Below are 23,964 nucleotides of genomic sequence, written 5' to 3'. Positions count from 1 at the left end.
ATAGCATGCGAAAAACTTGACATTATACGCGGGAACACGAAGACTGCGCCGCGCACATTTTGTGCTGACGTGCGGTGTTTTGTGTTTCCCGCCGCCCCGCGATGTCTGTGGTGATGCCTTCGGTGGTCATCGTTAGTACACTTTGGCAACTTTTTTTTATTATGAAGTATAACCTTATTGTTTTAATAAAATTCTATTCGGTAAAAATATAAAGGTTTTTTAACGTGGTTTTCGCTTCGCTGAAGAGAGATTATTGAACTTCGTTGGTGCGGGTTTTGACTGTGAGTTCGTGGTCGATGCAGAGTCAATGGCGGCAGCAGAAAGATGGTATTTTACCAAAGAACAATTGGCCCTCACACCGAGCCGAAAATGTGGTCTGGACGCGGACAAGGAGCTCTCGTACCGACAGCAAGCCGCCAACTTGATTCAGGACATGGGACAACGCCTGCAGGTGTATCCTCGAGGCCGGGAGTGTCGTTGTGCGCAGCTTACATGGTTAGGCTTAGCGCTTCTCGCCCTGGCGTTTGAATCGCATTCGGCCCGCTTTTTCTTCGACGCGACGGCTTCTCGTGTTTTCGACGAAATCCCGAGTCCCCGGTGTGACCTGCCGAGGCAAGTGTTGACGTAAATTGCCGCAGTTATTGTTTTGCGGGTGTTTACAACGCTCGTCTGTTCGAGCGCTTCTCGAAGCATCCAAGGTCTTCCCCCCAGTGGTCCGATAAGGACGCTTGTGTTTCGCCCGTCGTGTTCGCTGTTTTTGGCGACCGGTGGGACTTTTCTCGAACGCCACGGCATTCCTGGAATGTGTGCTTAGCTGTGTTGTGCAATTGTGTGCCGTTCCGAGCGTCCCTGTGTGCGTTTCTTTGGCGTGGCTTCGAGGCGGCCTTTACTACGCAGCTCGGCATTTCCAGACACGTGAGCCATTGCACTACATGGTAGACATTTTGTTGTTTTTTTGTATCGCGTCGCATTTCAGCGGCAGCTTCGCGACGCACAGTCGCGACCGCGCCAAGGAAAATAGTAAAACGTGCGAAAAAAAAAAAATGACGCGGGTATTAACCCGCGCCTCGTGTGCTGTGTTTCAGCAAACGCCTGCATGTGTGGTGGGGCGATCGCTTCTCGATCTCTCCATTTTTTTTTTTTTCCGCTCGCTGTACGGCATTGCAATACGCGATGACGCATAGTGTGTACGTTGCCGCGCACCTTGCGTTGTTTAGGTCAGTGTGCCGCTTTGATGCGGCGCACGATCGCTGGAATTCGAAGCACGCTGGCGTAGTGCGCCCCCTCAAATGATGGTGGCCGCTTCATTCATTGCTGACGCATGCACGTGGTTCGTATCTCGCGTCAACCAATTCCAAGTGTTACAGAAAAAGAGACGGAAATAAACGTTGTGAACTGTAACGAAGTTATATTCGTTAATTGCGGCGTTTTTTTGAGCGTTTGCACGTGCCGGCGTGTTGCGGCACTCGCGAAAAGAAGCCGGCCGAATGCGGTTCAAGGGCTAGCGAGGCGTCTTAGTGCATTGCAGCGTGACCTTTTTTCTTTTTTTTTTTCCAGTTTCATTTTGCGGGTTGCCATGTTCTACGTTATATTTCACATATTCACTCAGTGCTGTTCAATCACTAATTTCACTGTGTGTGTGCTTCAGACGAACGGCACGAATGTCGGCATTTTGTTGCGCTGTGCTATGCCGTATCATTTTGTCTTTCTCAAATGTTTTGGGTCATCCACTTTTGTACTTTATTTTGATTTCGCGTTGCAAATGCTACAGGCAGGAATATTCAAGCCACCTGTTGCTTATTAAGATCGCATAATGTATTACACTAGAAACTTGTACAGCAAATTCAAACCTACAAATTCAAATTTCATGTATATTCTTTACAGGGGGTTCTCAGTAAATGGAAATCTCTTAAACGGAATTACCGTCTAAATTGAACGACTGCCGTTAATATGATTGGTTTTGTACTTGAATTCTACACCCCTGTTGCGTCTTTCAGTTAATGGAACTCCTGTTTATTGGGACATATTTTCCTGGCCCCTTTGGGTTCCATTTGATGAGAGCCTACTGTATTATGCCTTACTTTGCGTTATTAAGGAATCTACCCTTAATTTGAGTTCGTTTCAATTCGGTTGAAGCTGATCACATGTGCTTAAACCTGGAGGCGGTAGCATTTAACTTGGTCAAGAAATTCTCTGCTGAATCTGTTTATATTGGTGTGTTGACATTTCTAGGTTCGGCACTCTTTAGAAATGTTTGGTGTGGTTTTAACCACGTATAATTTCACCACTTGTGCTTAATAACTAGTGCTTGCTTAGATGTACTGTTTGGGTTCGTTTAAGACGTCCAGCAGTGTCACTGACAGTTATGTGCTTCCATAGTACAATGTGTTATCATAAGGCAGTTCAGGGCTAGATGGAAGCTTGAAGAGATAAAAAAAAAAGTGAACACGTGGTGTTGCTGAAGCCAACGATTCGACAAGCGGTCTTGTCTTCTTCAAGGTTGCAGTCTTGAAGAAGACAAGACGAAACGTTGGCTCCAGCGGCACTCCGTGTTTCAAGGATTTTTCAGTCTTTTATCATTTTAAGACAAACCGAAGCCATCTGCACTTGCGTACTCATGATAAGGCTTTGTTAGTGTCCAACAAGAGTGGAGGGTATCATAATGGTTTTTTGTAAATACTGGGTGATCGGTTCATTGTAAAAGTGCTAATTAGGGTCTTGGCTTTGCAGTCTTCGGCGTCGGTAGTCTGCCCATGTCGCTAGGGTGGGGGAGGGGGCTGCAGTAACATAAGTTAGCTGCATTGTGGTGTGCCTTAGGCGCTGACCCGATGTTGCCAGTGTCACTTCTGCCCGTGATAAGCGACGGGTGTTGGCAAGCCTGCCACCGACACCATCGCGATTCTCCTTTAAAGGAAACCACGACATACTCTAGAACTTCTTAACCTAGTTGGTACTGCTTACTGTATGACATTTCGCCACTGAGAACGACAACACACTAGAAAGGCAAGAACGCGATGACATGGGCTGATGTGTTGTCATCTTCGTGTCTTTTTTGTGTGTGTTGTCGTTCTTAGCGGCGAAATGTCATGCATAAAACCATGACAAGTAGAACGACAGTAAACTTTGGGCACTAATAACAGTGCTACTTGTACACCCTTGTGTTAGTGCAAATGGAACATGCCCGCACTATACATTGGAAATGGGGCAGTGTCCTTTGTAGTGTGTGTTTTGCCACGTGCAATTGGCTCCTTGACTAGCTGCAAACAGCACCCAGCTCTGCATCAACACTGCCATTGTCTACATGCATCGATTCTACTACTACCATTCGTTCACCAAGTTCCACAGAAATGTAAGTTGTCTTTCTTGTTCAGCGAGTCCGCATGTTCCTTTGTGCCCATGTTGCGACACCACTTACTGGTGTTTTGTGCGAGCTCAGTTTGTGGGTGCTTGTACTAATAGCATGCAACGCGCTGTCACGGACGGTTTGTTAACATACTGGTGCTAAAACATAGTGGTTAAAATTGTGTTAGCACAGCATATTCACTGCTGCGGCTGTGTTTCGGCGTAAAAGCATGGCCGCAGCGCTGTTGACCTTTGTGCTTGAATAACGACAGAATGTGTGTGCAGTGTACTGATAATGCGCACGTGACAACGTGCACATTATTAATCGTCACGTGTGTGCAATGTATTACTAGCCTTCCACCGTGCTGGTAATTCATTGCGGTTTCAGTGACGTCACTGCAAGCCATCCGTTATGTGCATGTTCATGATAAGATTACTGGAGAGAGATTTGGGCCAGTGCAATATAACAAGTCCTTTCGCTTGATTTGTGTCCTTTCTTATCAACTGTCGCTCTTGGCATGGCAGTTTACGAAGCATAAAAAGATAATTATGTTATCCCAGCTCTGGCCCTGTAGTCATTTAACCGTAGTTGTAACTGTGGCCAAGACGTAGTTTCTTGTTTATTAAATTGCAGCCTATTGTAGTTCAGTTGTGTTGTGAGATAGACATGAATTTTTCTCATGAGCAGTAAAATGTTTCAAAGTCACGAAATCTTTGATGAAGCACATAATTTTTAGCTCTGCATTAGTCGTGCTTTGAATTGTGTTTCTGAATCTATGCCACATATGGAAGGATATCTGCAGAGGAATGCAGTAGTTTTTTTGCTTCCAAAACTTAATGTGGCATTATGAGAGCAGTTAAAAAGAGGTGCTCATGAGACAGATAATTCTAATTGATGTTTTGACAATGTAACTGACAAATTAGCATCAGCTTCAAAATCTACAAGGTGTCATTGTTTCTGAGTGGCTAGGGGCCATGCTAAGATAGCTTTAATTACCTTTATAAGCTCATATAAAGACGCTTAACTGCCAGCGTTTGGGTGGATAGTTGAGCGGCCAGTTTTTATTCTGACTTCGTTGGCCAGTGCAGCTCAAATGTTTTGAGGTGAAAGGTGCAAAGACGACATGCAAGAGACATACGCACAAGGTGCCAAGAAGAGCCCGACGTACCAGAAATATGCGACAATTGAATGGCTAACGTTATGCGTGTTTGCACCTATCACCTGAGAACATGCCAAACCAGCACGTCCCGCTTTTTATTGTAACATCACTTGGGTGAAGTTGTTACGGTAACGAATCTTATCTTCAGGCAGCTTACCCGCCAATAGCGATACAGAAAACTTAGAAATGTAATGTTTAGCAGCGTAGGAATTTGGGCTGGTTGGTGTAGCTTTATTTTCAAACATCGCACAACACGAAGTGCTTACGAAGCGATGTTTGAAGATAATTTTATTTATTTATTTATTTAACAATACTGCCGATCTCACAAGGAGATCATTGCAGTGAGGGCATACATATGAAACAAAAAAGCACGAAGCAATCATTTGTAGCACAAAAAACAATAGACGATTTTCCGCAGCTGGTTTAATAAATCAAACTAGATGGCGCCACTGGCGCCACCGCACCGTGGCCGTCCCCCTACCGTGGCCGTCTCCATGGCCATGCCCCTGCCGTGGCCTTTGGCAGCGCTGCTCAATATGTCTCCATCCGCGTCGCGTCGTCTGCTCGGCGTTCCCATAGTGTCTGCGCGCACACGAGTAAAAGCGAGCAGACGGCGCAGACGGCAGTGCCGGAAAAGTAAACATGTCGGCACCTGTGGATGTAGTTTCCTTCCGCCTCGAATTTATCACGTCGTCGTCCTGCGCTGTGTGGCCCATAAGTTCAAAACCTACGCATTTATTTGCTTTATATTCGCGTCCTGAAGCTTCGAGAGCGATGTATTCGTCGGTATTTTGCAGTATTTCCAAGATTCATTCTCATGTTGTCCGAGACAAGGCTTAGAAGGCATGGCTAAATAAACACAGCTGATCGCAATAATAAAGACAAAGCATACCTGACGTTTCTTCTCCAGCGTGAGCTGACACAAAGCGATGGCCGATTTTGCCATTTATTTATTGCTGTGAGGACAGTGGGCGAGTAGCAAGCGCGAGTTCGGATCGAAGCGGGGTGTCGCGTCTGCATGGGTGCTGCCATGTTGGCTTGTAACCCCAGCTAATGGCGGTTGCTAATACAACAATTAAAGACATACACCATAAATACGACGCAGATTAAACGTATCCCTTATCATTGTGGCGTGGTACGTACCAAACAAACGCAAATGTCTCACCGTTTTCAACTCTGAGGCGATTACATGTGGAACTGTTTTGCTGCGCAAGCATGTGACTTGCTTACACCCTGCAGCAACCAGCTTGTGTATACTCTGTTCCAGAAGTTCCGTGCAGCAGAGCCAAGGCTACACGACCCTCGAGCGCAGGTTGTTGCGAAGCGAGATGTAGTCCCCCATATACGTAGCCTGTTGTTTGTCCTCATGACTTTTGCAAGCGGTCTCGTCGGAGGATTTTTTACTTGAAGGCTTCTCTGCGTATTGTAGCTGTGATTTGTATGACGATTTTGTCGCATTTTCTGTATAAAACAATTTTTGTGGCTCCATGATACTGAAGAAAGAGTTCTTGCTTGTACGTGTTATAACATGCAAATGACGAAAGAAATAACGCTGTTGTGGCTCGTATGTGTTATGTTTTTACTTATAAAGTACGAAGGAATGGTACGACACTGTCTAAACTTTTATGAGTAGTCCGCACAGCCCGAGCGTCCACAGCGCCGTGGAGGACCCAGTCTTGGGTTGTGATTAGTCCGCGGTGGCATATTTGGTCACTCCTTAGTCAAAATGGCGGCGCCTGGTTCACCTGTGCGATATCGTGCAAGTATCTCGAAGACGCGCGCTTTTACGGTGCCGAGGAGAATATTTAACCGCTTTCACAATTACAGCTCATCTCATTGTGCAGTTGCACAGTGTCCCGAGACGCTCTTGCCGCTTTCGCTGCAGCGCTAGCCGCTAGCAGATGACAGGGCGCGGAAGGATACACTTAGATGTGCTCGCCCTCCTGATTGGTTGAGAAGGCCTGTAGCTTCCACAGTGCTGCACGGAACTTCTGGAACAGAGTATAGTACGGCCACGGCCGCTTCGCTGGCCCAATGCGTTGGCTGGGGCAAATGGCTGGGGGAAGGCCAGTTACGATCACGTGATCAAACATGGCAGCGCCCGTGCGCCGCTGCGGAAAATCGTCTATAGGTAATCAATACATGAGAATCAGTAGTAGCAATGAGCAAGGTGAGGGTACAAATCACTGCAAAACTACGAATTAAAACAACTATACTGACAAAGTGTACAATGATGGAATCACGCCGATATACAGTGCCTGGATACGAGTTACAAGAGGACAAAAGAAAAGAAAAAGAAGAACAGAGTTCACAAAAACTGCTGAGCGTGCTTCTACCATATCTAAGAACACATTCAAAGATGAAGTGTTGGTAACAGAAGGACTAAGTTGGTTCCAATCTCTTATGGTTGGCGGGAAATATGAATATTTAAAGCAGTTTGAATGAAGTGTATTCATTAACTGTTTGAGAGTGCCGGTAACGTGATAACCTAGAATGACTGAAAGAGTAAATGTAAAGTATGCTGGTGCACTTGATATCCACTGCCAGGGTTTCCAAGGGGTCTGCTCATTTAATTAAGCTTCAAAAATGCCTGCCACAAAGACATCGCGGTGCACGCTACATTAAGCCTTACGTACTTTGTGCGTGCAGTCCATAGCAGCGTGTGCCCTGTTCCTGGCGGCCAAAGTAGAAGAACAGCCTCGCAAGCTGGAGCACGTCATCAAAGTGGCCCACATGTGTCTGCACCGGGACGCTCCTCCGCTCAATCCCGCCAGCGAGGTGAGCTGACAACCCAGATATGTAGATTGGCAGGATAAGGAGGTTCTTGTTACTGAGAGCCCAGTATTTTACTAACTCGCAAATGTGTGTACTTGCACACGTAAAGGCACTGATATGCTCTGACATACTGTGTGTGCGCGCGTGGCTTGGTGACATTATGTTGGCAAAGTGCCGCCCTCCAGAGTCCAGTGACTTCATACTGCCAACGTGACCGGCGCTCGGACATCACCCGGCTCCAAATAGGGAGTTTTCGAATAGGGGCCCCACAGGTCTTTGTGGGTGCTCGCTTTGGGTCCAGCAGGAGCTACGAGTTTTCGAATAGGGTCTGCGGCGCTTTGGACACTCCCCCTATTCAAGTCACTCTAGTATTGGCCAAGAGCCGTCGCTTCAGTGGGTGCCGTCAGGTTTGTTTGACGCAAAGCCTTTGGGGATGACTTTGGGGGACTCCCGCTAAATTCGAGAAATAGCGTCCCCAATGCATCCCCAACTCAAAACTGGCATGCGCAGTGGCCTCGATGCTATTTCTTTGGGGCCCCAAAACGATTGGGGCCCCTATTCGAAAACCTCCTGATATCTCCGTCCACGTTTTATGCCAGCTGCATAGGGCCACATCAGTCTCGCGTGCACAGGAACCTGTTTCGCGGGTTCCCAACAAGGGGCGTGACATGTTTTTGGTTTACTGCTCATGCACCATCTTCCACTGCGGCGATGTCGCCGTGTTGGAATCGGTAGCCAGACTAGGGCCTGGCACGGCATCCATGACGTGACTGCAGCGTGCCTTCCAGTGCATGGAAGGACACCCAGTGGTTTGGTCCCCGCATTCTTTTGTGCTCTCCCCGCTTTCTTCTGTTCGTCAGCCTCCCCAAGGTTCTTCTGTTCGCCAGCCTCCCCAAGGGGGAACACAAATGAACAAGGAACGCCAGGGGGCACAGGCAGGAATCTGATGTCACCCTTTCTCGAGTAATAGTTCACGCGGCATCTCAACCAGCTGGAGCCCCAAGATGGCGATCATAGTGACGTCAATGAAAACTATGTTTAACAGGGCCTCAAGCATTGTCATGTGTACTTATGGCCACTCACCTCAACACTCATTCGCATTCATATAGTCACCTTCCACCGTGGCTTAGCAGCCAGGTGGAAGGCGACAGATTTGTGTGGATGCACACGCGTCTACAAAATACCAACTCACGTAGCATATAACAAATTAAAAATCAATTTTAAAGTGCTTGCCGCTCAACTGATAGCAAAATGAAAGCACCTCGCGACTTCGAAATCAGCTTGGTTTTAAGGGGGTACTGACACAAAATTTTATGGCTGAGATGGCCTGCGGGATCGATTCTCGTGGTCTTGCGAATATCATCTACCAAATCTGAACAGCGGATACAGCTTGGGAGGTAATTTATATAAATTTTGAACTTTGCATGCCCGATCCAGCACTATATGCTGCACCTCGCGACATTGACATCATACAAAGTGACCTGGAGGTGACCCCAAACTACCTCAGTGTTGCCACTGGGGACGAGGTCTGAGATCTCCAGCTAGATCAAGACGTCATGGTGGCTATTTTGCTTTTGCCGCACTTGCGCCAGCAGGCTACTATTCGGTGGCTGCTCGCGAGTCTGTTCCCGCGGCAAATGTGCGGAAGCCTCAAGAAAGTCTTTGTCACCAGGTGACGGCAACGACATCTTACTGCACGTGCAGCATGTGAAAGAATGTGAGCTGGCGATGCAGGCAGCTTGGAAGTGCATTGCAGTTCTGCGTGCCGTTGTACACGCTAGATGCCATTGTACATGGTGGCTTGTCGTTCTCGAAGCTCTCCCAAACCGAACCTGAGACTAGTGGATAATAAACAAACTATAATTAATTATCTGTCATGCGCTGCGACAAGCAATTTGCCGTGTTATGACTAATCTGATAGGCCTTCAGCAACATATTACAGCAAAAAAACACGACACCAAAATTTTTGTGTGAGTACCCCTTTAATGTAAACAACCGACACAGGTACACAAGTGACATAAACTTGTACAATACTGAAGTTTACACACACAGGTCTTTAAGCATTCCCTATTGCGATTTCAAAATTTTTGAGGTCGAGCCGAGGAAGTACCGTGCATTAACATTGCCTTGTACTCGTTGTTCGTTGCAGGCTTATCAAGAACAGGCCCTAGAGCTTGTCCTGAATGAGAACATGATGCTCCAGACACTAGGTGAGGTTGCAGGAGCTGAGGCGTACGTTGCTCTCACCAAACAGCACCGTCCCATGCTTGTCGACTAACGAAATTTGGCGTATCATTGGTAATCTTTTCAGGATTTGACATCGGCATCGAACACCCACACACCCACGTCGTCAACTTCTGTCAGCTAGTCAGGGGTGAGTACCAGTTTATTTCGTTAAATTGTTGAATGGTGTTTAGTGTTTTGTTCAGCTAAAATCGTGGTTTGCAAATGTGATAGCGCAGCGGTGCTGGTGGGCTGAGCTTGTCTCGTGGTACTAGGTGCCAAGTTACCGAGGTATCAAGTGCCAAAAGCATGGTACCAAGTACCACAAGTCTGGTGCTCGTGGTACAGCTTACCTGATAGCACGAGGCATGTCGGAGGAAAGCAGTGCTTGTAACGACGTATTGAGATGCTCCGATCACTCTTTTGCCCGGCCAACTGAAGAAAGATAACGTTAAGGTATGCATTTTTATGATTATTATTTATGTATTGCTGGAAAACAGTATCCAGGTGAAATATGGCTGATCAGTAGTACAATTAAACTATTGTATGCCTTGGGCAAAGAGAGCATCACAGGGTTTGTTACCAGCACTGCACTTCATTTATGTGTCCATTTGTTTCTGCTAGTAAACATCCATAGTCATAAGGTTTTGTATAGTTCATAAGGAGTGCAAAGATCGGGAGTGCAAAGTGATCTTTGCACATGGAGGGTTTTGTCTCAAGAATAGTTAAAATCTTGACGTTAACATTGAATTTAACCATCTCAATAGATCTCATGTGTTCATTATTCCTTTATTCATGTACAACTGTACATACTTAATTGGATGCAAGATTTTCAAACTACATGCTTGTAATTGCTTGCTTGATGTGCACCATAAACTTTGCCACAAGTGCTTGGTTGTGTGATTGCACTTCTGGTTTATTTCTATGAACAAAAGAATGCAAGTATACTAGCCATGGCGTTTGCTGTGCTGTTGGTAAAAATAACAAGTGTCAGTGTTGTGTGTTAACAGTGCAGAGCTTACACCTCTTCTGTCAGGTAATTGTGCCGCATTTAATGAAGAAAGTTTGCACGAGATGCTGCGGCTCCTGGTTAGCTCCATTCCTTTATGCTTCAGTATTCTGCTGTGTTTCATATTTGAGGTCATCTTTCCTTCCAATGTCACTGTTTTTATGAACCTGGTATACATGTTGTTCCAAATGTTCCTCGAGGCATTTTATTCAAGCTAGATATTTCAGATTTCTCTACAGCTTAATGTTGTCATTGCTTTACCTTAATCATCTTGTCTCGTCTTCCCTTTTGGCACATTTAATACCGTTAATTGCGACTTTTTATGATAGGTAGCTTGGGACGGTATCTACTGTCTACATGTCTGTACTTTTAGCTGGCCAGGGTCAAGTTTTACTTAGTGATCAGTGTAGTCATTATTACAATCGTTGTTCTGCTGTTAGACAGATCACTTTGGTGTGTGTTGACTGGTTAACACATTGCACGTTCTATTTCTAATGATATATTAGTGTCAATCGATCTGGATAAACCCTTTGTCTATTAGTCCACGGCAGTGGCATCTGGTGGGTGAGTTCTTGCTGAAATATATTTCGTAATTTGGCACATGTAGGTATATATCCCGTTAATTAGTGAGGTCGCCTTTTTTTGCTGAGTTTCTGCTACTCTTCGCTGTCGGTCATCCACCCGTATGCCAATATCTTCGCGTTGAAAAGCTTTCTTCTTCAAATTGCATCATCTTTATGATATAGCTTGCTTCTTCTGGTCTTTGGAGTTGCTAGTTGCTTCTTTCTTGCTGATACAGCTCTTATCATTTGACCAAACTATGTCTGTCTTAACTACAGCTTACTTTAAGTGATTATCTCGTAAAGTGAATCATAGGCAGTGATGTCGTACCGGAATACCTTGATTGTATGTGGTTTAGAATCTTGGAGATTGTAAAAATGCTAGTGAAGAACGTGCTTTTGAACTGCATTGGTGGCATGCAGCTCGTAAGCTGCTTGCACTGCTAAGTGAACTAATCCTTCACTCTTAGGAGGAACTTAACCAGAATGGTTTTCCTGTTCATAACACATGGGCTACTTGGTATCTCGAAATTTCATAATGCTAGTTTAAACTAAAGGCAAAAAACAAACAAACAAAAACAATGTCATCCGTGCAAATAATTAATTGTTCAAAACTAAATAACTAGTGCCTGACTGTTATAAAGGGCGGGAGTGTTGTACCGCTCAAGACGAGTAGCTCTGGCAGTACCGCGCAGTGTTGCACAGTCTCAGTGTTTCTTGTTTTCTTTTTTTGTTGCGACGGTCTGCAGCTAGCAAAGACCTGGCCCAGACATCGTACTTCATGGCTACTAACAGGTATACCATCGGTTCTTACGTGCATGTACATTTTTGCATTTAACCATAGTGCAGAAAGTGCATTGCCTACCCCTGATGGATACCTTAGGTCTGAAACGGGTGATGTCTTGCCATGCGCGATACGACCTCTTTTGGTGCCAAATGATAACATTTATTGAGGATTTTTCCGTTTCACCATGTTTTCTTTTTCAGTCTTCAGAACGTGTGAGAAGTTTATTACTGCAGAATGAATTTTTCTCCTCACTGTGTTTTGTTAAATTTACAGAATGGAATTCTTATGAAAACTATGTACTGCAGGGATTCCCAGTCTTTCTGCCCTAAACCCAAGCAACTTTTCCAGAACACCGCCAAAACCCCTCCCCTCTTACCTCTAATGTGCTTTTAGCATACAGAGAATTGGGTGGGTTGGGCAATCCACCTAACCAAGTATCGCCTCTGCCACATTGCTGTGTTGTCATTAATTGTGAAGGCCGTCGTTCGTGATGAGGACCTTGAAATAAATAGGCAAGTGTTTCTTTATTTTTAAACATATCCGTGTCGTGTAGCGTATGCCTGCTGTACAGCTGCTGCTATAGGCACTGCATGAATGCAAGAAGGGGATTTTTTGGGGGGCTTTTATACACGACCAAATGAATCCAACAGACTGCGAAAGGCCAAGTAGCGCATAACGGGCATTGTTTTCTTTAACTGTAGTGTAGTAATTATGATGTCAAATGAACGAATTAAAGGGACGAAAAAACGCTCACCGACGGCAAGGGTGTTTTTTTTTCGTCCACTTCCAAGGGACTGGCAGCCAATTTTTAGGGCACCTATTTCCTTTAGCGCAATGGAAAGCTAACTGGTCAGAGTGTCTAGTCACGGAACGGTAACGCGGAAAACGGCGTGAAACATTTTTAATCAAAATTTTTCAATCTGCGGCGAATATGAAGTCTTATACACACATATGCAAACGGTGAGCACGAGGGCGGTTCTTGTTTGAGTGCGGTGGTTTACTTACTGCGCATGCGTGCACTCCGCGCGCATGCGCCACGGCTCGACAGGGGCCACTGGTGGCCGCAAAGGCAGCGCCGCTTCTCACCGTGCAACTCCCTTCACCTCGTAGGCAGCACAGAACAGAGCACAGATAGATAATAATATACATACTCTAACTTTGAGGAACCAATTATGGTGCGCATGACAGCATCAGACTATGTGACTACGTACAGAAAAGTGACTGACTTCATAATCCAGCTTCAAGGCTCTTCCGCTAGGCAGCACGACCATACCGGTTTTTGTTACTTTCAAGCACAATTTAAAAACATAAATCCTACTCACAACGCCAAAAGGATCTGTCACCATATTTCAGGGTCTTTTCATCTTTATCGGTATCTAATGACACATTCTGCCCATTTGTTGGTCCCTTTAATTCGTTCAATTTATGTCGCAATTACTACACGAAAGGTAAAGACAGCAGTCAATGTACCCTGTGGTTTCCTTGACCTAATTGTCTGTTGGGTTCATTAGGCTAGGCACTGCGTGCCATACCTGGTGTCTTCACACGAATGAAGTTCGGACATATTAAAGTTTGCTTTGTTTTTTGAAACAAAATATATGTGCTTGTCGCACTGCAGAATGGCCGTCGATGTACCGGTTGCAAGGCTAAGCCTAAATGTTCGTGTAGTTCGCAGCTGGCACAGAGCAGTGCTTGTGTGCATAGAAGTGCAGTGGTAAATTAACTGCACCACACAAGCAGTGACATGCATCACGCGGAACACCGGGATTCCGCAGAGGCCGTTTTTAGGGTTCCGTGAGTGCTTGGAGATAATGCAACATGACTTCTGTGCAACCCAGTTTGAGAACATATGGTATACAGTGGACTCTCAATAAATTGAACTTCAAGTGGCGTAAAAAATTAGTTCCATTTAACAGGAGTTTTGTTTACTGAGAAGGATGCACGGAGTGCATATGCCCTAAGCACTAAAAAGTTAATGTGGCTGACATCTTCTCAAAAAGCGGAGAGAATTACCAAGGGCTTTTAAAGTGTTCAGAAAGTTTATTACGCAGCTACTAGTCATTGCGCATTAAAAAAATACATCAATTCTTGCTTGCTTGAGCCCTTGCCACTGCATTTCTTCTCTAGTTCTTCACATTTGCCATGTGGTAGACGTTTTCTTCGGGGCACAAATCGTGAACTTTCGAAGGCATATCCCTGTAGCTTCTCTTTGTCGTGTGGAATCTTTGTCAAGCTGCTTTTCGGAGCTGCATGTTTTGTCGCTAGCGTTGACGCTATAACAGCCGCTTACGAAATTTACAATAATGTCCATCCGTTTTTCTAAAGTAAGCGAATGGTGTGCATGCTTCCATGTCGTCATTGAAACACTGGCGGCTAGGACTTAGTAACTTTAATGGTGTGCGCCAGCCATCGGAGTGAGGAGATGCTGATGCCACAACAAAGCATGAAATAGGACGAAATGGCCACACCGAAGTGGTCCTGACGGGGATTGAATGACTACAACAACAGGAAACACTGTGTTACCTGCGCTGTTGACACTGACGAGGCTAAAGAACAAGTTAATACGTGGGGACGAAGTCAGCATTTGTGTTCTTTTTTGTCTGTGTTTGCGAGCCATAGCTTCTGTTATGATGAGTCCATTGAGAAGGGTTACAATATGCCTGCAACGCATATTCATTACTCGTGCTTTAATTGGGGGTTTTCACGTTGCGCTGCTAAGCACGAGGCCACTGGTTTGATTCCTGGCTGCATTTCAGTGTGGGCGAAACGCAAAGAACACCTTTGTGCTTAGATTTAGGCACATGTTAAAGAACCCCAGGTGGTCAAAAATAATAGTCCTCCGCTATGGCGTCGCTCCTGATCATATTGTGGTTTTGGCACATAAAACCCCAACAGTTATTGTTACTAATCGCAAAAAAAAGGTTAGGTGTGCAAACATGCATACAACAGAAGAAAACTGGATAATGCAAAGATATTATTGGTATTGTTTTAAAAGATATTAGTATTATTATTGTAATCATTGCTTTTGATGGCACCATAATGGCGACACACACAGCTCCTGAAGAGATGTTCATGCTGCCAAGAACTGCTACATTTGGACTTGCAGAGAATTTGACTGCTAGAGAGGAATATTTAATGTCATTAGAATTAAGAGATCCAGGATTTAGCTTTGCGTTACAGTCGAACTGAATATATAATCTCCATTCCAGAGACAAAGCTTTGAAAGCTTTAAAAAGATTGCCATTTAGAAGCGTACATGTAAAGGTATACTGTGATTATTATTTTTTAAACAATTGTTGAACTCAATTTGGCATTTTTAACAAGGTAAAACCTGTGCAGGCAGGCAGTCACTAAATGTTGTTACTCTCTACATCAGGTGCATACGACTTTGCTGGTTTCCGTATTGAAACGTTTGCCACATCAGTAAAATGTTTTATTTCAGTGAAGTGACGCCACGGAATTATTTTAAAAGAAATTTATTGCTTTTCTAAATGCATTGTGTGCCTTCATTGCTCTGCTTTAGTGGCAGTTTATTTGTCCGGTGTAGCACTAGCATTTGCTAGTGCTACACAGTGACACTTGCCTCAGTGACACTGTGTATAATAATAACTCAGTGACACTTCACTGAGTTATTAGTCAATAAGAAGTGGCAATTTTTTGCCATAGCCTCTAAAGAGCGAACTCTGCCAGTATGGCAATATTTGGTAGTATGCGTGTATTTACCTGAACCTTGTACATATGTCTTCGGATGGATTTGTGGCTTTGCGATTTGGTCATTTTAAAAAAAATGTCGCCTTGTTCTGTTTAAATAATTGGGAAGTTTGGAAAAGCTTGACCATATTGAGTAATAACACAGTTCAGTTGAAATGATCTGGTTTTTAATGTGCTCTAGTCAGTTGCCTTATTCCTCTGTATTCCTTTTACTAACTTTAACTAGTCAACAGGAGCTCACTTTGCAGCAATGCATTACCGTATCTGCTCCTGCATGCTTATCTGTTCACGTACAGTATGACACGCTTTTAAAGGGAACACACTATCAGTATAAAAATGAACATGACTGGAAGGTGCCATAAGCTACACGTGACATACCAGGTGCACATACCACTTTAGGTTGTGCCTATAGGATTAAAGTATTGAGCATTGCAATCGAGGCAGAGTGCAAGCACCTTTGTATAATCATAATTTGGGTGCATGCTAAAAAAAATTGGTTGAAACTATTTTTGCCCCCACCCCTTATCCCTCAGTTCCTCCATTGCCTCTGTAGCCTGTATGACCACTTGTTTAGACCGATATTTGTAGTAGGTGATCAGCAAACTGTTCACAGCTAAAATTTCAAACATGGCAGATTGTTTTAACAGTGAATTATGTTGAGCTGGTTTGTTCGGACTGTACGTGGTAGGCGAATCCCCACTAGGCTTGATCCCGTTTTGGGTGCTGCTACATGCTAGTTACGTTCAGGCCCGATTCGGATAAACGATTGCAATCTGCGTGTGGCGAATCTGACTCCTAGGTTATGATTAGACTAACATCTGTGCCAAAGTTGATCCGGATTAGTTTGGATCATGTAGCAGCGGCCATTGTTGATTGTAATTAGGAAATATGATTAAGAGAATTCATTGCTATGTTAGTTGGTTCATAATGGTGAACTGCAGAGTGCAAATTAGGTATGGGACATAGAACGCACACAGCACAAGGCAAGTGCTAACATGCAACTATCTTTATCGTGAAAACTTTCCTGCCCATATGCATTGTACTTGCCGTCATAACCCCGAAAAATGCATATTGCCAGTATGCTGATTAGAACATAAAAGCTGAAAGTTACTCTTTTTTTGTTGTGCTACACCACAGAAGTATCACTGACAAGTAATCAATTCAGCTGGGAAAGGATGGATAAGTGGGCTCGCTGGTAATTCATATTTGTTCGAAGAACTGGGAGCGCGGAACCAAGGACGACAGACGAGGAAGAGTGCTTGTGTTGTGTGGTTCTTCCTTGTTTGTCGTCCTTGGTGCCGCGTTCCCAGTTCGTTGAACGAACCACCTGGGAAAGTCACGTAAATGGGGGACTCCTAGTTGTGGGACGTTCACAACAGGTACACTTTTAAAGGGAAGCTGAAGCACTTTTAAAAAAAATTGACTTTGGAGTGTGTAATCATGGTTTGATCCCTGCTGAACTTGAAAACCAATGTAAGAGTTCACAGAAGTGAGTGCAAATAGCATTTCTTGGCAAGAAACCGCGGCTGCAGCCGCAGGGCTTCTTGAGATTCTGAGTGAATGCGGTGACGTCATCTTCGAGGTGCACGTCATCGGCGACATCATAGCATGGCCTTCGCGATCAGTTTCACCAACACGCGCAGCCAGAACTAGTCACGGAGGCCATGGTTGGAAATACGACAGCGCTTCGCGGCTGCCCGACTGTGACGCAGTTCCGGTTAGTTCATTTCCACGCCCACACTCTCAGCGGGTTCGCTGGGCGGAGCAAGATGAAGTTTTCTTTCGCGTATTTGAAAGCTCCTGGGGCTCCCACAACAGCAGCAAAAATTACGCCATTGTCGACAATAATGCTGGTCCTTGTTAACAGTTTTACCGAATTCTCAAACCACTTCGGCATCCCTTTAATGTTGGTGGAAAGGGTGGCACGTGTGCGCTCTTTGCCTGTCCGTGTGGCGTACAGGCGACTGATGCGCCTCCTGTTGTGGTGTCTCTCTCTACCCCAGCCTCCACCTGACCATGATGTGCCTGCAGTACAAGCCCCGGGTGGTGGCCTGCCTGTGCATCCACCTGGCGTGCAAGTGGTCCAACTGGGAAGTGAGTGGCTTTGCTGCACGCCTCCCAGTGATCATGATTGCCCATGGACCTCGGCATGTCTCGGTTCGGGACATTTTTGTCGAGCTTGTGTGGCGCTTTGCAGATACCCAAGTCCAGCGAGAACAAGGACTGGTTCTGGTACGTCGACCAGAGCTGCACCGCGGAGCTGCTTGAAGGTCAGTGGGCCGCCACTTTTCTTTGTCCCGGTGTTGGTTGCTGCGGTAACCATGATCGGTTGATTGTGGCGTTTGCCTTAGCTGAGCTTTCACCTGCATCTAGTAGGGATCTTTAGATTCAGTGTCTTAGCATATGCTAACCTCAGGGGGTACAAGAGAAACCAAATTGGCTTACCTTACAAGACAAGTGCGGTTTGGTGCACCAAGCTGCTTAGCGCCTTTGCATTATGCCAAGGCAATACAGTATAACTTCATTCATACGTTTCTGGAACAGAAAAGCAAAACAAAAAAAACAATCTGAATTCACTAAAACAATCCACAGTTTTGCTTGTTGATGATATCGCGATCATTGCCACTGGATAATAGTATGAAACGGGAGGGTATCAATGAGGTTCTACTGAACCGTATTTACTCGCATAATGATCACACTCTCGTAATTGTCGCACCCCTGAATTTTGTCGTCAAACTTTGACTTTCCGCCTCCGCATCGTGATCACACGCCAAACTTGGTGGGCAACATCCATGATGCTTTCAACTTCCCGTGAGCGAAAGCATGACCTCTGATATCCGTATAAAAAATGGTACCTATGACTTGCTTTAGAAACCTAATTTTGGCGAACACAGTTAGCAAAAGTAGGGCCTCAGAGATCTGTCTCTCGCCTAGAGCTGTTACGTTGTTGTGACTTCCATGCTTCCCGTGCACCTACAGTGAAAAAAAGATTGACTGTGCTGATTGACAGTCTGATGCTGATCTCATTGCCTTTGTGTTTCTTGTGTTGTGAATCGTTGTGCAAGTGTGCAGTGTATGTTAGTGCTGTTAGTGCTGTTTGGCTGACTGCTACTGTCTGTAGCAGGGGCGACATAGTTGGTTGTTCGCATTCGGGGGTGTTTTTATACGGGCCCCGGGGTGGTCTCACACTGGGCTAACGGTGCTAATACTACAGTGGGCCGGGAACGCTATCGCCCGGTGACGCCGACACATCCGGCCGTAATGTCGTGAAAATATTGCCAAAAGTGTGCAAGGTGTGGAAGCCAATGTCCTCATTATTTTGCGCGCTCATTTTGAAGGAACAATTTTTTTCTTCTTCAACTTTTACTGAGCCGTTTTTCACTGTCTGTGGTGCCTATGTTGATTGGAATAGTGGCTGTTCTGTCACCGATTGACACTTCCATATGAGCTGTACACGTTGTTATTAGAGTGTTGGTCAGTGATGGAAAGGCTGCTGTTCTAATCAGCAGCAGCACCCCCGTGGGCGAACAGCAGCACAGTGGCACTTTATTCGACGAGTACTGATAGCTCAAGTTTTGTATGTGACGCCATGCGTTGAGGTTTTCGTGGGCTGTATTCGGGACGCTTTTCGAAGCTTGCGCCCTATGTGACTGAACTACGTGATCACTCTGTGCTGATGACAAACGAAATGGTCACGCGAACAGCCTCCACATTGGAATTGTGAATACCAGAGACTCGCTTTAGGGCCAGCAGGACCTAGGCATCGATGCTAGGTTACTAATTACTATGTGTAATAAGTTTCTAATAATTTCTAGGCTATGGTAATAAATTTCTGTTATGGAATGCGCTCGTATGTGTGCTTTGGATGTAAAGCAATGCGGAGGGTTGGCTTACAGTCGTGAAAATGCGGTTGTTGCTACGTGATTTCACTGTGTACTGCATGCTAAATGCAACTCAGTCAGTCAGGCAAGTCTTCGTACATTTTCAACAGTTGGGCTGCCTGGAGGAACTTCGTTTGTGGTGCCGCGCATTATGTTTGTAATGTTTGTATTAAGAAACCTTCACATGTTTGATATGCCTGGCAACAACTTTCTGTGGCAGCACAGCCAAAGCTGCGTGGGCGGAGCTTCTGCACATGTGTTACTAGGCCAATGTAGTCCGTTAGAAGGTGGTTTGCACGAAAATGTGAAATTGATGCCAGAAAATGAGAAACAGCAAAAAACGAAAATCTTTCGCGGGATAAGCTTTCTTACCTACAATGCAAAACATCTTGATCATAATACCCATTTCTTTTTATGTTTCCTTTTATGTTACGTATTCTGCAAAAGTTAGCGTTCACAGGCTACATGCAGTGGCATAGTAAAGAAGTGTGCGCTTCGGTTTCGTAGCCTTGGTTGTGCTGCCTCAGAAAGTTGTCGTCAGGTGTAGGTAGTTTTCTGATGAAAGTTGATGTCTCCATACAAGTTCAGTATGCAGTTTCTTCAGGTTTATTCAGCCCACATGTGTACGCAAAGCATATTGCCCTCAAAGAAAATGCTAACCGAGACTAAAAATAGACTGTGACCTAAGACAGAAGGGCAGTATATGTGCATTTATTAGCAGCTCACATATCAAACGCCATGAACATTTGAAATAGCGACTGGCAGTGCGGCAACAGCCCTGGATGATGCTGGTGCTGCTTGCATGTTATGTGGCGTGCGTACCTCCCACGCATTCAGACCCTTCAATAAGGAAAGCCTGGTACAACAAAATACAGTGGAACCTTGTTAAAGGCTTGCTAAAGAAAAAGCAAGGGAAGCAAACTATCGCTTCGTGTGGTCTTTGCAAGAAAAGAACCTAACGGCCGTGCAATAAGGATCGCGTCAGAAGACGATCTCGTGAACTGCTGCCAAGAGCAGCAAGAGGTGACTGTAATCTTCAGCAGCCATGACGTCATACTTTGATGCAGACCTCTTTAATAATCTAATAAGCAACAATAGTCACTCTCCAAAGCGAACCCTTTCCCTATACCATTTAAACGCGCAAAGCCTTAAAAACAAAGCAGAGGAATGGGATGCAAATATTAAAATACTGCTTTGACATCATTGACTTCTCAGAGATGTGGTTTAGATCCAATATGGATGTCAGGCATCTTCCTGGTTACAGCAACATTTCTATGTTCCGTGAAAATAAACGGGGAGATGGTGTGGCCCTGTATATAAAAGCAAACCTGCTTTGTGACATTTTACTGTTATCAATGATGCCTATGAAGCAATTTGTGTTGTTACTAACAAGGTCGCTGTTCTTTTATTATATCGTCCTCCTCAAAGTAAGGTAGAAACATTTTTTGAATTTGTTGAGTCTTCTTTGGAATTTGCTGCTCTCAACAAATGCAATGTGATAATATTTGGTGATCTAAATATAGATTTACTTGCAACCAGCAATGTTAAAACAAATCTGATTGAGATAATGTCATTTATGGGTGTGAAAATGTCGTTAATCAATCCGCAAGGGTTACTAAACAATCTACCACATTGCTTGATGTCTGTTTTACAAGTTTTCATCCGGAAAACATAGTGTCTGGTGTGTTTTCGTCGGGACTGAGTGACCACTTGCCATTTTTTGCTCTGTTCGCCTTAAAAAAACAAGTATCAAGATCTAATTACACACATCAGATAATAAACTCCACTAGCGTTACTAACTTCTGTTCTTTAATGAGTGAAACTAGCTGGGATGAATTGTACCGCGAATCTGATCCATCAAAAGCCTATGATATCTTTATTCAAAAAATCAGTGAGAACTATAATTATGCTTTTATGGTTAAGAAGCACAGAAAAGCTAGAAAAGAGTGGATCACACCGTCATTATTCAAACGCATTAAAGAAAAAGACTTCATGTTCGCTCGTTTCCTGAAAACAAAGAATCAGGCAGATTTAGTCGCGTTTAAAAAGTATAGGAACAAATTAAGCTTAGACCTAAAAAAGGCAAAAAATGCATATTATCAAAATAAGATTTCCCCGCTAATTAATAACCCTAAACGGCTTTGGGGTGCTGTTAACAAAATTATAGGAATTGAACGACCACGTATACCTACTGAACTACACATAAATGGAACAGCCATCTCTGGCACGACGCTTGCAAATCAGTTTAATATGCATTTTTTGACATCAGGTGCTTTTCTTGGCCCCAAGATAGCATCATCTTCGAAATCTGCTATTTCCTACATTCCCACAGCGTACATGGATTCTATGTTTTTAACACCTACCTCAGATGAAGAGATAGCATCTACCGTGCTCGCACTGAAAGACACGTGCTCGCCCGGTTACGATGAAATCAGCGTTTCGCCGATTAAAGCTGCTATCTGTGACATCTCTGGCCCACTAACTTATATCTGCAACAGAATGTTGCAGACTGGCATTTTCCCTGAGAAAATGGAGGTTGCACGTGTTACTGTCATTCATAAAGGTGCAGTAAAAATGACCTCAATAATTATCGACCAATATCGGTACTGCCACTTTTTAAAAAATTGCAGAGCGTATTATTTATAAACGATTGTATGATTTTATTCACGTTAAAAAGATTATCTCGAAACACCAGTATGGCTTTCAATCTGGAAAATCTGTGGAATCTGCTCTACTGCTGGTAAAAGAAAAGATACTTAGTAATTTTGAGCAGCGATATTTTACAGTGGGAATTTTTCTTGACTTTCGAAAAGCGTTTGATTCGATCAAACACCAAATCTTGTTTCATAAGCTAACGACATATGGTATCCGTGGACAGGCCCTAACATTATTAAAGAGTTACCTCGAAGGCAGAATGCAATATACACAGCTTCATGAATTAAAGTCAGACTTAGGTAACGTAAACTTTGGGGTCCCACAGGGATCTATTTTGGGTCCTTTGCTCTTTCTTTTATATATTAATGATATTGCTAACATTTCTTTTGCTCCCGCCATTGCTATGTACGCCGATGACACTAACGTTTTCTTTTCTGGTCCAGATCTAAATTCATTAGAGCAGCGTGCTAATATCTGGCTAAATGAACTTCATACCTGGCTTAATGTGAACGAAATAAACTTAAAGAAAACACAGTACGTAATATTTCGTCCAAAAAATAAACCACTTCAGTAACGCCAGTCAACTCTTGCCGATTCTTGGGAGTCGTTTTTAGGTTTGACCTCAGCTGTTCTGAGCGCATAAATTATGTTCGTGCTAAGCTGTCTAGGTCTCTTGGTATGTTATACAGGCTAAAATATTTATTCGCTTTTATTCATTCCCACCTAACATATTGTCACCTAGTATGGGGTACGTGCAACAAGACGGATGCTGAATGTGTTTCCTCTCTACAAAAAAGGAGCCTAAAAATGATTTCTTCCCATCCTTCCTTATCAACTGACTCTCTGTATAAAACTCTGAACGTACCACCATTCTCAGAGTTATATCAGCTTTCTTTGGCAACTATGATTTTCCGCGAATTCAAACACGATCGTACCATGTTCTCAAACAAATATCTAAACAGACAAGTGGCATATGACCTTCGCACTATTTCATTGACGGGATCAAGACCAAGAACTAATTATGGTACTAAAACTATAGATTATCAGATTATTTCATTGTTGAATGCATACCCATCCCTAATCGAATTGGCCAATCAGAACTCAAGTATGTCTCGTTTTAAAAAACAAGTAAAGCTACTTTTCCTGCCTCCTTGAAATACACAATTATTTTGCTATGAACGTGAAAGTTATGTAATTTTGTATATTTGTATAACTTTATAAAACTGTTAAACCTGAACAATGTAAACATTGTATAATTTTTGTCCCATGTGTTTTTTAGTGTTCATGTTATTTATATAAGCTGTGCAATGAGCATTGTACTTATTTTCTCTGAACTGGCTCCTGCTGTCCGACGTGTGTGTCCGGGGTGAAGGCCTCGTCAGGAGACATACGAGTCTCCTTTTGCCTTGCCTCCTGGACATATTTCATGTTATGTAACTATGTCCGAAATAAACTGAAACTGAAACTAAAAAAAAAAAAAAAACTACATTCTCAGAAAAAAAAAGAAACATACTGTCCAGAAAAATGTTCACTCCATATTCACTAAAATATTGCGCAGTTTCGCTTGACAGTGACATTTTGAATGTTTCCACCAGGAAATCTTATGAAATGAGAATGTGTCCATGAAGTTCTACTGTATTTTCTGATGCCCACTGAGGTCCTATAGAGTTTAGGCTTTTCTAATCTCTCAACTATAAAACATAACCAAGCTTGAGCCCGTTATTAACGGAGTGTAATTGTTGGCAAGTTGGTGCATAGCTTACTGAAAGATATGTGGCCACACTGGGAGCAAGAAAAAAACCGAGAGAACAATACGATGCAAATTTATGATACGAGTATTTTTCGTGACCCCGTGCGATTT

The 23,964-nt window shown here is 44.0% G+C and overlaps 1 protein-coding gene across 1 annotated transcript in view; it reads left to right on the top strand.

Annotated features, from left to right (window-relative positions):
- The first annotated feature begins 283 nt into the window (after window positions 1-283).
- Window positions 284-23,964, top strand: part of LOC119401402 (cyclin-T2) — a 38,338-nt gene continuing 14,657 nt past the window's right edge. Inside the window, exons 1-8 of the mRNA XM_037668179.1 lie at window positions 284-453; window positions 3,268-3,349; window positions 7,152-7,280; window positions 9,427-9,487; window positions 9,589-9,651; window positions 11,819-11,864; window positions 17,571-17,661; window positions 17,765-17,837. Coding sequence (XP_037524107.1) covers window positions 308-453; window positions 3,268-3,349; window positions 7,152-7,280; window positions 9,427-9,487; window positions 9,589-9,651; window positions 11,819-11,864; window positions 17,571-17,661; window positions 17,765-17,837 — 691 coding nt within the window. The 5' untranslated portion in view covers window positions 284-307. The remainder of the gene's footprint in view (window positions 454-3,267; window positions 3,350-7,151; window positions 7,281-9,426; window positions 9,488-9,588; window positions 9,652-11,818; window positions 11,865-17,570; window positions 17,662-17,764; window positions 17,838-23,964) is intronic.

Source organism: Rhipicephalus sanguineus, chromosome 8, assembly GCF_013339695.2.
Source record: "Rhipicephalus sanguineus isolate Rsan-2018 chromosome 8, BIME_Rsan_1.4, whole genome shotgun sequence".
Taxonomy (NCBI): Eukaryota; Metazoa; Arthropoda; class Arachnida; order Ixodida; family Ixodidae; genus Rhipicephalus; species Rhipicephalus sanguineus.
The sequence above is the reverse complement of the archived record's forward strand: the minus strand, read 5'-3'. Positions and strand labels throughout refer to the sequence as shown.